General features: G+C 40.7%; 2 protein-coding genes across 2 annotated transcripts in view; one reads left to right on the top strand and one right to left on the bottom strand.

Moving 5' to 3' along the window:
- The window catches only part of LOC311100053 (trafficking protein particle complex subunit 13-like), a 34031-nt gene extending 33524 nt beyond the window's left edge, over positions 1 to 507 (top strand). The window contains exon 13 of the mRNA XM_084140796.1: positions 190 to 507. Within this exon, the coding sequence (XP_083996922.1) occupies positions 190 to 297 (108 nt within the window). The 3' untranslated portion in view covers positions 298 to 507. The remainder of the gene's footprint in view (positions 1 to 189) is intronic.
- A 4327-nt stretch (positions 508 to 4834) lies between these two features.
- On the bottom strand, positions 4835 to 14080 carry LOC311099560 (small glutamine-rich tetratricopeptide repeat-containing protein beta-like; the record flags this gene model as incomplete). Its single annotated transcript, XM_084140258.1, has 10 exons — positions 4835 to 4946; positions 5247 to 5330; positions 5961 to 5998; positions 9289 to 9351; positions 11656 to 11794; positions 11997 to 12101; positions 12462 to 12561; positions 12745 to 12826; positions 13016 to 13119; positions 13981 to 14080. The coding sequence occupies 10 exons, from the start codon at positions 14078 to 14080 to the stop codon at positions 4835 to 4837; spliced, it is 927 nt and encodes a 308-aa protein (XP_083996384.1).
- Positions 14081 to 15591: the final 1511 nt, after the last annotated feature.

Here is a 15591-nt window from a genome sequence, read left to right as displayed (position 1 = left end):
CATGACTGTAAGTCGCTTTGGATAAAAGCGTCTGCTAAATGGCATATTAATTAATTAATTAATTAATTAATTAATTAATCTTATTATAGGCAAGGCTTATTATTATGTTACGTCTCGCTTTGACTGTTAATAGTTAAAAATCTATTGCCGATAATAACCATAACTAATTACCATTTGCTTGTATTTCAGAGTATATCTGGCCTGAGACTAACCGACACATTTCTGAAGAGGACATATGAATACGATGACATTGCACAGGTGTGTGTGGTCTGTCCATACATGAGCCGGGAGAGCTAAGACCCTTCCAGACGCTTCTAGAACCCAGCACTATAAATCTCACATCTCCATGGACCAACTTCCAAACTCTGCACCTATACTATCACCTTACTGTACACACCCCAAGGTTATCACGTTTTAACAGATCTTATGTTTTTAATGTTTTCTTTGCAAAAAAATATGGATTTTAAATGAATGTGCATTTAAATGTGAATAAAAGCATGAACTTAATCCATGGTTTGTTGTGCTTCGCTAGAAAAACGTGTATTATTGTGCACTATACACACATCTGCCTCTGAAGCGATTTCATTATATGATTTCACAACAAGACTTTCAACAACTATCAATTTCAAGACATTTTTATTGAGACATATTTTTTGACAAAACATTATGCTGCTCTGTTTTACAGGCATATTCATTAGCTTGTCTGACAGATATGAATGAGTCTTATACTAGCTATCAACATTGCTTCAGCCATGTCAAATGAAACCGAATCAAAAGGGAAATGGCATTGACGTGTGTGTTTGCTATGGTTGTAAATACAGGGGTGTTGGGCTGCATACACTATTCATACTTTCAAGGATACATACATTCCTTTATCTTCAAATTAGCAGTCAGATAATTGCTATCCAAAGCAATGCTAGAATTCCACATGATCAAGGCTTAGGGGCTTTGTTTCACCCAACAATAACTATAGCAAATCATTTGGTACAAAAATAACTGTTTGAACATGATAGAATAGAAAATAATGTAACCCTTCTGTCGTGTGCAAATGTCATGTAATCGTGAGAAAAGGATATGTACTCCCTGTTCAAATACTTCACACATGCATCCTTTATCCCTTTCACGCCTTCCTTAATATCCCCTTCCTCCCTTTCACTCCATCCTTAATTCCTTCCTCCCTTTCTCTCATTCCTTAACTCTTTCCTCCATTTACCCCTTCCTTAATTCCTTCCTCCCCTTCTCACCTGCAATTCCTTCCTCCCTTTCCCTCATCAAGGCATTTACTACAAGCAATATTAATAAGTCAAATCCTGGGGCCAGTACTGACAGGTGCAATGTTACAGAACGTTAACATAGAACTGTATTGTGTAGACCAGATACAATTGCCTGTCATGTAGAATAGGGAATTGTATCAGCTCTATTAACTGAATTTCTATCAGGTTTCCCCTCACTGAATATACCCCTGCATTCTCCTACGTACAATTCTGTTGGATCAGTGAAATCTTTCAGAGGACCAAAGGATCTGTAATTCAGTATAGGAACAGGGCAATGGTTTGGACATTGCTACTACAGCACAATATACAAACAATATTGAAAAACACAGAAATCCATTTGGAATAATCCTCGTTCTGATATTTCTAAATGTCTTGTTTCTCTCTCTTTTTTTGTTTTATTGTGTATTAGTATTGTACTGTTAGACATTTACTGCACTGCTGGAGCTAGAAACCAAGCATTTCGCTGCACCTGCTTTAACATCTGCTAATCTGTGGACGCGACAAATAAACTTTATTTGATTTGAATGGAACATCATTGAGGAAAGATAAACTAAAACTAGTCTCCTGATTGGGTCTCTATAACTGTGCATAATGATTGGTGGGAATGTGTTTTAAACTAATTGGGTATCTAGAATGTGTTTGAAACTCTGTTTCCTGATTGAGTATCATCTATACTGAACAAAAATATAAACGCAACATGCAACAATTTAATAGATTTTACTGAGTTACAGTTCATAAGAGTAAATCAGTCAATTGAAATAAATTCATTAGGCTCTAATCTATGGATTTCACATAACTGGGAATACAGATATGCATCTGTTCGTGACAGATACCTTTTTTAAAAAAAGGGCCTCACAATGGGCCTCAGGGCCTCGTCAAGGTATTTTTGTGCGTTCAAATTGCCATCGATAAAATGCAATTGTGTTCATTTTCCGTAGCTTATGCCTGCCACCATGGGGCACTCTGTTCACAATGTTGACATCAGCAAACCGCTCGCCCACACAATGCCATACGCTTGGTCTGTGGTTGTGAGGCCGGTTGAACGTACTGCCAAATTCTCTAAAACGACATTGGAGGTGGCTTACGGTAGAGAAATTAACATCAACTTGTCTGGCAACAGCCAATTGCATGCTCCCTCAAAACTTGAGACATCTGTGGTGTTGTGTGACAACTGCACGTTTTAGCGTGGCCTTTTATTGTCCCCAGCACAAGGTGCACCTGTGTAATAATCATGCGGTTTAATCAGCTTCTTGATATGCCACACCTATCAGGTGGATGGATTATCTTGGCAAAGGAGAAATGCTCACTAATAGGGAAGTAAACAAATTTGTGCACAGCATTTGAGAGAAATAAGCTTGTTGTGCGTATGGAACATTTCGGGGATCTTTTATTTCAGCTCATGAAACATGGGACCAACACTTTACATGTTGCGTTCATATTTACAGTTGAAGTCGGAAGTTCACATACACTTAGGTTGGAGTCATTAAAACTCGTTTTTCAACCACTCCACAAATTTCTTGTTAGCAAACTGTAGTTTTGGCAAGTCGGTTAGGGCATCTACTTTGTGCATGACACAAGTAATTTTTCCAACAATTGTTTACAGACAGATTATTTCACTTATAATTCACTGTTTCACAATTCCAGTGGGTCAGAAGTTTACATACACTAAGTTGACTGTGACTTTAAACAGCTTGGAAAATTCCAGAAAATGATGTGATGGCTTTAGAAGCTTCTGATAGGCTAATTGACATCATTTGAGTCAATTTGAGGTGTACCTGTGGATGTATTTCAAGGCCTACCTTCAAACTCAGTGCCTCTTTGCTTGACATCATGGGAAAATCAAAAGAAATCAACCAACACCTCAGAAAAAAAATTGTAGACCTCCACAAGTCTGGTTCATCCTTGGGAGCAATTTCCAAATGCCTGAAGGTACCACGTTCATCTGTACAAACAATAGTACGCAACTATAAACACCATGGGACCATGCAGCCGTCATACCGCTCAGGAAGAAGACGCGTTCTGTCTCCTAGAGATGAACGTACTTTGGTGCGAAAAGTGCAAATCAATCCCAGAACAACAGCAAAGGACCTTGTGAAGATGCTGGAGGCAACAGGTACAGAAATATCTATATCCACAGTAAAACGAGTCCTATATCGACATAACCTGAAAGGCCGCTCAGCAAGGAAGAAGCCACTGCTCCAAAACCGCCATAAAAAAGCCAGACTACGGTTTGCAACTGCACATGGGGACAAAGATTGTACTTTTTGGAGAAATGTCCTCTGATCTGATGAAACAAAAATAGAACTGTTTGGCCATTATGACCATCGTTATGTTTGGAGGAAAAAGGGGGTCGCTTGCAAGCCGAAGAACACCATCCCAACCGTGAAGAACAGGGGTGGAAGCATCATGCTGTGGGGGTGCTTTGCTGCAGGAGGGACTGGTGCACTTCACAAAATAGATGGCATCATGAGGAAGGAAAATTATGTGGATATATTGAAGCAACATCTCAAGACATCAGTCAGGAAGTTAAAGCTTGGTCGCAAATGACCCCAAGCATACTTCCAAAGTTGTGGCAAAAGTCAAGGTATTGGAGTGGCCATCACAAAGCCCTGACCTCACTCCTATAGAAAATTTGTGGGCAGAACTGAAAAAGCTTGTGCGTGCAAGGAGGCCTACAAACCTGACTCAGTTACACCAGCTCTGTCAGGAGGAATGGGCCAAAATTCACCCAACTTATTGTGGGAAGCTTGTGGAAGGCTACCCAAAATGTTTGACCCAAGTTAAACAATTTAAAGGCAATGCTACCAAATACTAATTGAGTGTATGTAAACGTCTGACCCACTGGGAATGTGATGAAAGAAAGAAAAGCTGAAATAAATAATTCTCTCTACTATTATTCTGACATTTAACATTCTTAAAATAAAGTAGTGATCGTAACTGACCTAAAACAGGGAATTTTTACTAGGATTAAATGTCAGGAATTGTGAAAAACTGAGTTTAAATGTATTTGGCTAAGGTGTATGTAAACTTCCGACTTCAACTGTATGTTCAGTGTGCATAGAATGTGTTGGATATTCTTTCTCCTGATTGGGTTGTAAAATGTTTCTCCTCTTTCCTCTCCTCTCTGAAGATCCAGTCATAGTAAAGTGGCATCATCCACATATGTCTCTTCATTCCAGCTCTGCCGGTGATGTAAGTTTAAGGAACGGGTGTAATCACGTCATATGGTTGCCCTTCCTTTATTGAAACTTACGCTGAAGGTAAGAAACATTTATATGCATTCAAATGTCCTTTTCACCCTGTGTAAGAACATGGTAATAACAGTTTAAGTAATTAATAACCATCTATTGCCGGTAAAACAAAAGCGCACATGTACAATCAAATGTTAGGTCTCTGCTATGATATAACTGGACAGGTGAAAGCAAATCCACCGCATTCTCCATGTTAATTCTCACCATTCCATTAGAGCACATGAAGGGGAGGAAGCCTCTTTAGACTATGGAGATGCATCCTAAGAGCGAGCCCTAACCTCTGTGTTGTAGTACACAGACCTGTGTGGATCACGAGTGCTCCTCAGCGTTGCCACTGAAGGACCGGCTGCGGATGTGGTTCCTCAGCTGTTCGATCAGCTCTGGGTTCTGCTGCTGGATCTGCTGGGCAAACTGCTGACCGCTGCAAATGGAGAGAGACCAGGGGAGTTAGCATTTAGTGTTTCTCTGCTTTACTTATCATGTTAATGTACTCATTGTGTCAGGCAGCTTGTGATACAACTAGGATGTAGCATCCTACATCAAATATTTAAAGGAAACTTTAAAATCTTTTAAAATGTCAAGGAACATTCATGATAATTTAGTCAAAATGAAACCTCACTAATTCTTGATGTCTGATGCTTTTTTAAATGTGTAATTAGAGCCCTAATGTGAGCAGAGTCCCTGTGTATGTTACAGTAATAACCCTATGGTGCTGCCATACGCTTCAATCAGGCTGGAGATGTCCGACAGTCCCCCCACTCCTGCTGCTGGACCCCCCACTGCATTGGACATCATCCCTGACATACTGCCCACAGAGAGAGAGAGAGAAAACCCAAAAGAGTTATAAACATGTGTCACACGCCATTTTATGACAAAAACTTGTAACAAATCTGAGCATAATTGAACAGTAATTCCTAAATTCTGACTTTCTTCAAGCAATGATCACAGGATTATGAATTAGTGGGATGTAGGGTATTTTTGTAAAGTAAAACATAAATCAAATTTTATTTGTCACATGCTTCGTATACAACAGGTGTAGACTAACAGTGAAATGCTTACTTACGGGTCCTTTTCCAACAATGCAGAGTTAAAGATAAGATACACATTTTAATAAAAAATAGAAATTGTGACACAAGGAATAAATACACACTTAATAACGAATACAAATAAAGAGTAAAAATAACATGACTATATACAGGGAGTACCAGTACCAAGTCGATGGGCAGGGGTATGAGGTAATTGAGGTAGCTATGTACTGTACATATACAGTAGGTAGGGGTAATATTGATGAGCTGTGTCTCAATAGTTTCAGTGGGGTGGCTTTCACCTATTTATTCATTCAGATCAGTGCAGATGAAGGAAACGAGATGAGGAAAGGACACCTCACACTATTGAGCCCCAGCCCTGTGTATGCTGAAACATGCAGAACACTCACAGCTGTTGCACTTGCTGGTTCTGCATCACACTGGCGGCCTGCAAATACACACAAAGCCAATCACCATGTCTCCCATTTAAATGTGTGAAAAGGACAATTCATTAACAGCGTTAAGGGGGAACCAGATGCATTCTCCAGTGGCGTGGCTACTTAGCGCTGGTTCCAATTTCATAGCTGTCTAGTAAAACTATGATTCAGCCCAGCTGCTGCCATGGAGGATTGGTATGTTTATAAAGACATGCACTCTCTGCCTGGCAGGCATTCCATCAGCCACCCGTTCAATCAACCAGTCATGATCAACCCCTTGAATGTCCCCAGGCCCCTTGACAATGGCATTGGTGGAATACCAGGCCAACTGTGTCAGGCATGTGGTCAATTTTAGGAAGCATTCTCCACTAGTAACCGTATCACAAACACTCATAAAATAAGTATGAGGAACCTGTGTTAAGGATTTGTCTAGACCAGGGATGGCTTTGGCCCTGGAGGGACTGCAATGTGGTTTAGACCTGGGTCGAATATAGTATTTATTTTCTTTCAAATATTGCAGGTGCGCTTGATTTTCTTGTCTGATGTAATAGAACCAATGGCATAGTCCCAAAAGTGCATACCCCCACCTCCCACATCTGGTGCACTGTATTAGCACACCTAAAGTACCTTAAGGAAAACAACATCTATTTCCACCCAGGTACAGTGCATTCAGAAAGTATTCAGACCCCTTGACTTTTTCACATTTTGTTACGTTACAGTCTTAATCTAAAATGGATTAAATTGTTTTTTTCTCTCTCAATCTACACACAATACCCCATTATGACATAGCAAAAACAGGTTTTTAGACATTTTTGCAAATGTATAAAAATAAAAAACTGATATCACATTTACATAAGTACTCAGACCCTTTACTCACTACCAGTGGCGGCTCCTGAAAAAATTCTCAGGAGGGGCAATTTTTCTGATGATTTAGGTGACCTACACACATTTTAAAAAAGATATGTCCAGCAACAACATGAAGACAGGGGCAGCATATAAGTCAATACCAGAAGCATTTATTGACTGATCTGGGGAGATGGATTCCAGTTTCTGTGACAGATTATAAATAATCTCTGATGCCTTTGTTATATTAGCTTTTGGTTGAATGTACTGTCGTAGTAAATATATAATGTTATAGCTTGGTCTGACTAAAATCTTGTGCATATCCACCCTGTCCAAAGTCTCTACTTGGTCTCAGTTCTCCAGTAAACTTGTGATTATCAACAGTACACAACGGTAACAAACAATTGGGGGAACTCACGGGGCAGATAGTAAGGTCACAGTGACACAGAAAGCAGTTCAATGTCGGGGCTCGGGGGTACAGAGTCGCTCTCTTACCAGGATCGATTTTCCCTGTGACTGTCAGATCGAGGTCCGCTCCGACCAGGGTGAAGCCGGCCGGCTCCACTTCTCTGTCCGGGACTCTGTCATCCAGCCAAGTCTCCCAGCTGTATTGGATTCCGCTGCCAGCAACGTTTTCATTATTTAGTCCGTTCGTAGCGGGTATGTACACGATCAACAAGATCAGTCCAAAACCCACCACTCGAAATCCATGGTTGGCAGAATGTTTGTAAACTAAGTGTACAAATTAAAAACATAAAATAACGCCACTAAGTGTACAAATTAAAAACATAAAATAATGCCACACTGCAGGTCGCAAAGAGACGCTGCTAGCCGCTATTTGCTTAGTTACGTTCATGGTTACGTCACGTATGACGAAAGCGCGTAAGTGCAAGCCCACAGACACCCATAGAGAATGTATTGAAAGCTTTGAAATTTGAAAAAAATAGATTTTACATGACAGGCTATGAGAGACTTCTGGGCGATTTTCAACCTGACTGAAATCGCCCAAAAACGGGCGGGGCCATTTGAAGCACGACTTTAGCCTGATTTGACATTTAGTGGCAGTCAGATCAGATTACAACACTGATAACTACTGTTGCCGTGATATAATTGATTAGAAAAAAAATCCCTTCCTTTTCCCGTTTGGCAGTGCGTCGCCCATATCGCCCTATTGAACAGGCCGTCCCTGCTCACTACATTGTTGAAGCACCTTTGGCAGCGATTACAGCCTTGAGTCTTCTTGGGTATAACGCTACAAGCTTAGCACACCTGTATTTGGGGAGTTTTTCCCCATTCTTCTCTGCAGATCCTCTCAAGCTCTGTCAGGTTGGATGGGGAGCATCGCTGCACAGCTATTTTTAGGTCTCTCCAGAGATGTTTGATCGGGTTCAAGTCCGGGCTCTGACTGGGCCAAGGACATTCAGAGACCCGAAACCATTCCTGTGTTGTCTTGGCTGTGTGCTTAGGGTCGTTGTCCGGTAGGAAGGTGAACCTTCGCCCCAGTCTGAGGTCCTGAGCGCTCTGGAGCAGGTTTTCATCAAGGATCTCTCTGAACTTTTCTCCGTTCATCTTTCCCTCGATCCTGACTAGTCCCCCAGTCCCTGCTGCTGAAAAACATCCCCACAACATGATGCTGCCACCACCATGCTTCACCGTAGGGATGGTGCCAGGTTTCCTCCAGACATGATGCTTGGCATTCAGGCCAAAGAGTTCAATCTTGGTTTCATCAGACCAGAGAATCTTGTTTCTCATGGTCTGAGAGTCTTTTAGGTGCCTTTTGGCAAACTCTAAGCGGGCTGTCATGTGCCTTTTACTGAGGAGAGGCTTCCGTCTGGCCACTCTACCATAAAGGCCTGATTGGTGAAGTGCTACAGAGATGGTTGTCCTTCTGGAAGGTTCTCCCATCTCAACAGAGGAATTCTGGAGCTCTGTCAGAGTGACCATTAGGTTCTTGGTCACCTCCCTGACCAAGGCCCTTCTCCCCCGATTGCTCAGTTTGGCCAGGCGGCCAGCTCTAGGAAGAGTCTTGGTGGTTACAAACCTCTTCCATTTAAGAACGATGGAGGCCACTGTGTTCTTAGGAACCTTCAATGCAGAAATGTTTTGGTACCCTTCCCCAGATCTGTGCCTCGACACAATCCTGTCTTGGAGCTCTACGGACAATTCCTTCGACCTCATGGCTTGGTTTTTGCTCTGACATGCATTGTCAACTGTGGGACCTTATATAGACAGGTGTGTACCTTTCCAAATCAAAATAAATGTATAAACCTGTTTCCACTTTGTCATTATGGGGTATTGTGTGTAGATTGATGAGATTTTTATTTTATTTTATTCATTTTAGAATAAGGCTGTAACGTAACAAAATGTGGAAAAAGGGAAGAGGTCTGAATACTTTCCGATGCACAGTATATGCTGTGTGCAGGTGTTTGTTCCAGCCCAGCACTAATCACAGTCTTACCATGCTGATGAAGGCAGGGTTGTTGATGAGGCTGGCCATGTCAAATCCCAGTCCTGTAGCTGTCTATAACAAGCAAACATTCAAAGGCTTCATTTTTGTATTTGTATTTATTATGAATCCGCATTAGCTGCTCCCAAGGCAGCAGCTACTCTTCCTGGGGTCCAGCAAAATTAAGGCAGTTATATACCATTTTTGAAACATTACAATACATTTCATAACAGATTTCACAACACATTAAGTGTGTGCCCTCAGGCCACTACTCTACTACCACATACTGTATCTACAACACAAAATCCATGTGTACGTGTGTGTCTAGTACGTATGTTATCGTGTGTATGTATGCATGTGTCTGTGCCTGTGTGTGTGTCTCTTCACACTCCCCGTCTCTTCACACTCCATAAAGTGTATTTTTAAATCTGATTTTACTGCTTGCATGAGTTACTTGATGTGGAATAGAGTTCCATGTAGTCATGTCTCTATGTAGTACTGTGCGCCTCCTATAGTCTGTTCTGGACTTGGGGACTGTGAAGAGACCTCTGACGGCATGTCTTGTGGAGTATGCATGGGTGTCTGAGCTGTGTGCTAGTAGTTTAAACAGACAGCTTGGTGCATTCAACATGTCAATACTTCTCACAAGTAGTGATGAAGTCAATCTCTCCTCTATTTTGAGCCAGTGTACACTTAGCTTTCCATGTAAAAAAAAAAGAAAAAAAGAAAAAATGTACATTTAAGGGCCAGCCGGTAGGACCTGCCTTGTTGATAGTGTTGTTAAGAAGGCAGAGCAACGCTTTATTATGGACAGACCTCTCCCCATGTTAGCTGCTGTTGCATCAATATGTTTTGACCATGACAGTTTACAATTCAGGGTTAATCCAAGCAGTTTAGTCTCCTCAATTTGCTCAATTGCCACATTATTCATTACAAGACTTAGTCGAGGTTTAGGGTTTAGTGAATGATTTGTCCCAAATACAATGCTTTTAGTTATTTCTTGCCACCCATTCTGAAACTGACTGCAGCTCTTTGTTAAGTGTTGCTTACAGGGATTTCACTTGCTGTGGTAGTTGACGTGTATAGTGTTGCGTAATCAGCATACATAGACACACATGCTTTACTCAGAGCCAGTGGCAGGTCATTAGTAAAGACTGAAAAAAGTAAGGGGCCTAGACAGCTGCCCTGGGGAATGCCTCACTTTACCTGGATTATGTTGGAGAGGCTTCCATTAAAGAACACCCTCTGTGTTCTGTTAGACAGGTAACTCTCAATCCAAAATATAGCAGGGGATCTAAAGTCATAACACATACGTTTTTCAAGCAGCAGATTATGATCGATAATGTCAGAGGCTGCACTGACATCTAACAAAACAGCTTCCACAATCTTTTTATTATAAATTTCTCTCAGCCAATTATCAGTCATTTGTGTAAGTGTTGAATGCCCTTTGCTATAAGCGTGCTGAAAATCTGTTATTAATTTGTTTACTGTGAAATAGCATTGTATCTGGTCAAACAAAATTATTTCCAAAAGTTGATTAAGGTTTGGTAACAGGCTAATTGGTTGGCTCTTTGAGCCAGTAAAGGGTGCTTTGCTATTCTTGCATAGCGGAATGAATTTTGCTTCCCTCCAGGCCTGAGGACACACACTTTCCTGTAGGTTTAGATTGAAGAGATGGCAAATAGGAGTGGCAATATCGTCCGCTATCATCCTCAGTAATTTTCCATCCAAGTTGTCAGACCCAGGTGGCTTGTCATTGTTGATAGACAACAAAATTACAATGCTTGTCTTTCATAATTTGGTCAGTTATGCATGGATGTGTAGGTTCAGAATTTGTTGTTGTCATGTCTAAGTTTGCCAATGAAAAAATCATGAAAGAAGTTGGCAATACCAGTGGGTTTTGTGATGAATGAGCCATCTGATTCAATGAATGATGGAGCCGAGTTTGCCTTTTTGGCCAAAATTGTATTTAAGGTGCTCCAAAGCTTTTGACTATCATTCTTTATATCATTTATCTTTGTTTCATAGTGCAGTTTGAAGCTGAATCTGACAAGAAAAATCCGTCTGTAGGTTCAGTATGATATCATTTTGTACCACTGCTCAAAGCAGGAATGTTAAATGTGTCTGATACAGCTGTTGACACAACTGCGACATCTTGACACACTTGAATACCCGTGGGATATAAGATACACATTTAATAGTACATGAAGAACTCTAGTGAGAGTTGTGTTCACATGTAAATGAAGTGTCCATTATTGGCGCTGTAGTGCCAGTATTTGTAGGGGAGTAATTATATATTATTACATGTGTTATAGTGTTTTTGCTTAGATTGACCTTCAGACATGAAATTCCACAAGGAGGTAAAACAGCACTACTTACAGGACTGGCTGCCTCTTTTTGCTTCTGCTCAACAATCTTCAGGTTGGATTTGTAGGTGTCGTTCTCTGGATCTAACACCAGAGCTTTCTTAAAGTAGGAAATGGCCTCTGGGTATTTATTTATAGCAGTAAATGCCAATCTAGAGACACACAGAGAATAAGATACATTGGAGAAGTGCAGTAAGTTTAACTCCAGAGCAAAACAATGACTATTTTCAAGCCAAATTCTTGCATTATCATCAGATACTACTATTGCTCTCTAAACAAAGGCCATATTCCTCAAAGGATACATGACTAGACATTGTAAACAACATTTCCACTCCTCTCCCATGTCTAACTCACCCCATTCTCCCATAGGCTTTACTGTAGCTGGGGTCGATCCCTATGGCCCTCTCACAGTCCCCCGTTGCTTCTGTGTAGTTCCCCAGTTTACTTTGGGCTGCAGCCCTGCGGTGACGACAACAGCAACAGCCAGACACACAACCAGACACTCAGGTTCATTTATTTGCACTCAGATCAATAAGGCAGGCACATGCAAAGGCTGCAGCAGCTGTGTGCCTGCCTAGTAGTCTGGTTCACCAGATGTGTATGCCACTATGTATTTCAGCTCAGACAGTACTGTGACTTTGACTGCATTATCTATGCATAGTACAAGCATATCATGAGTTATTGTCACAGTTTTACAAAAATTATTACCAATATAGTTGGAATAAAAACACAATAGATGCAGACATAATTTAGGTGTTATGTTATATATTTCTCATTTGAATACAGTGTTAATACTTTTTCAGAAGCGGTTGTGTGTACCTGTTGCAGTAGTAGACAGCGTTTCGGAGGTCCAGATCAATGGCTTTTGAGTAGCATTCCACCGCACAGCTGTAGTTCTCCTCTTTCATGTGATTATTCCCTGAAAATGAAATGGCGTTTTTTGTTTTGTTTTTTATTTCAGCCTGATGATCAGATCACATCTACTGACAGATTTTATGACAACATTACAAAACATTGTCAATATGAAGGAAAACTGAGTTTGCACTCATCCAACGTATATTTATCATAAGTCTACACTACATATTAAAACAGTGCCAGGTACCTTCATTCTTCAGTTGTTCTGCTCTCTCTGTGTCTTCTGGTGATGGGGACGTCTCTGGTGGCGCCGGGTTATTCTGATCATTCTGAGGAAAATACAATGACAGATAAAGTAAAATATCAATAAAGCCTCATACACATTATACATTATTGTAGTTTACTGATTGTGAGGTTACTGATTTGAGCATGATTGATGAACTGCACACAGACAGGTGAATGTTGTAGTTTGGGTAAACGAGTTTGAAACAAGGTAGTGAATCAGAGAGTAACCCCACCTTGAGGAGAGAATTTAAGAATATTTCAGTGAGAGGTTGTGGTGCTGTGAGATGACAGTCACTGGAGTTGATCTTGAAGGTGGTCTCCAAACATTGTATTGCAACTACAAGGGAAAAAATAGTTGAAATTACATAATAGTCAACACTGAGTAGCTTCAATTCAATGGAGCTGTTTATATTATGGTTATACAGGTAACTACCAAAATAAAGGAAACACTTGCGTAAATGAGGGATGCAAAGTATATTGAAAGCAGGTGCTTCCACACAGGTATGGTTCCTGATTTAATTAAGCAATTAACATCTCATCCCATGCTTAGGGTCATGTATAAAAATGCCCAGTTGCCCATTATGTTGGCTACCATGGCTAGAAGAAGAGATCTCAGTGACTTTGAAAGAGGGGTCTCAAAGGAGCATAGGTGGTTTTAAAGTTGTTGTGTGTGTGTGTGTGTGTATATGTGTGTGTGTGTGTGTGTGTGTGTGTGTGTGTGTGTGTGTGTGTGTGTGTGTGTGTGTGTGTGTGTGTGTGTGTTTGTCTCAGTCACCAGATCTCAACCCAATTGAATACTTATGGGAGATTCTGGAGTGGCGGCCAAGACAGCGTTTTCCACCACCATCAACAAAACACCAAATGATGGAATTTATTGTGGAAGAATGGTGTTGCATCCCTCCAATAGAGTTCTAGACACTTGTAGAATCTATGCCAATGCACATTGAAGCTGTTCTGGTGGCTCGTGGTAGCCCAATACCCTAATATGACAATTTATGTTGGTGTTTCCTTTGTTTTGGCAGCTACGTGTAGGTCCATTCGATAAGAAAACATAGTGCACATGTTATTATAGTCCACCCACAACTGAGTCACCAACCAAGTTTACAAATCCCTGAATTGGAGAGAGCAGGGTACAGTATTTTCAAAAGCAGTTTTAGCAGAAACTTTGTGAACAGACAGTGATCCTACGCTGACCTACCTTCGAGGCTTTCCTGCTCATCGGAATTCAAAGCACCACAGTGCATTTGATCTCGCAGGAACTGCACAATAGAGAATGCCAAGCGCTTCTCTACTGCCATTTTCGCTGCAAAAAACTGGGCATGGAGATAATAGATTAGAATAAAATAGAATATTAATGTTTGGGAATACATAGAAAAGAATAGAACATGTAGGGATACATAGAATAGAATACTACACAGTGAGAGGCTGCAGAGTTCATTCCAACTTGAATAAGCCACATTAATGGTTGTTTTATGACAGCTCTATGGTTACTGGACTCCCTTATGGTCTGATTATCTCAAGTCACTGTAATGTGGTACATTGGAGCCAAGTTGTTAATACATGGCACCAAATATAGTACATTACTGCCTATGGTAAGATGCAGGTCTGTTTCCAAGACAACTCAAGAGGGAAAAGTTGGGTGTGTGTATAAGCCATTCTGTATGAGTACAGTTCAGTTATCATGAATCCTTCAGTATCATACACTCATCACACTCATACATTTGATAACTCTTCACTGCAGATTTCCTAAAGTAAGCTACTACTGTATATTGCTTGCTGCAGGTTATTAAACATAATTCAGATTTCAATGTGATACACATTTGTTAGTCTTTTCAAATCCATTGTCTACTAATTGTAATTTTGGAGAGAAACTTATTTACAATACTAATACCGAGGATCTTGCATTACTGTACAGTAGTACTGCATAAATATCAAGCACAACCAGGGGTGTGCCATTATAAATGATCCATAACCTACACAACAGGGAACCCATGTTTTCCCATATTATTAGATATGGGAATATGGGATACTACTTGACTTGCTTTGAAATTAATTATGACACAATCAATGTATGGCAAGGCATAATACAAACATACATTTGAATGAATTATCTCTATTGTATCATTGACCGTTTTGGAACCATGCAGAATTTTTAAACCCTAAAATGTATAATCATGCTTGTTTGACATTCCAAAGCAAAGCAACTCTAGCCCTCTGTTCTGTTGACATCTGCCTCATAACAAAATATGTAGGGATGATGCATGTATTTGCTAATGCCACTAGAGACTTGAGATTTCATCTCATGATGCCATGTCATCCTAATGCATCCTTATCTCAAGTAAATAGCAGTCTTTGATGACAGACATATATTGATTATTTACATAGCGTGTCCAAATACATGATTGCCCCTGATCATCACCGACAATGTGCCTCTCTACCCATGCAGTCTGCAACCTATAATGGCTGACCATCGCTATAATAAAGCTGCCTATACGAGGGAGAACAAAGGCAGCTCCACTGCTCATTCCTATCCTTCTAAATACAGTACTGTAACACTGTAAATAACAACATTGAGTCAAGGGATGCCATTCGACGACCCCGCCCAGTGCGCCCACCTACCTGAGATATTTTCCAGCTGTCTCTGCTACCGCGTCATGAGAACTTTTGCTCAGATTGATCGCATCTCTGGCGCCTGCGCATTCACAACGGAAGTAAACCGATTCATGAGCACTACTGGACCTGTGAAGTAAAGAGGTTGAATGAGAGAGGGTTTTGCGAATTGCACGCAGAAAACCGTATGAAGTTGCTG

The sequence above is a fragment of the Coregonus lavaretus genome (genome assembly GCF_964263955.1).
Source record: "Coregonus lavaretus genome assembly, chromosome: 24".
Classification (NCBI taxonomy): Eukaryota; Metazoa; Chordata; class Actinopteri; order Salmoniformes; family Salmonidae; genus Coregonus; species Coregonus lavaretus.
The sequence above is the reverse complement of the archived record's forward strand: the minus strand, read 5'-3'. Positions and strand labels throughout refer to the sequence as shown.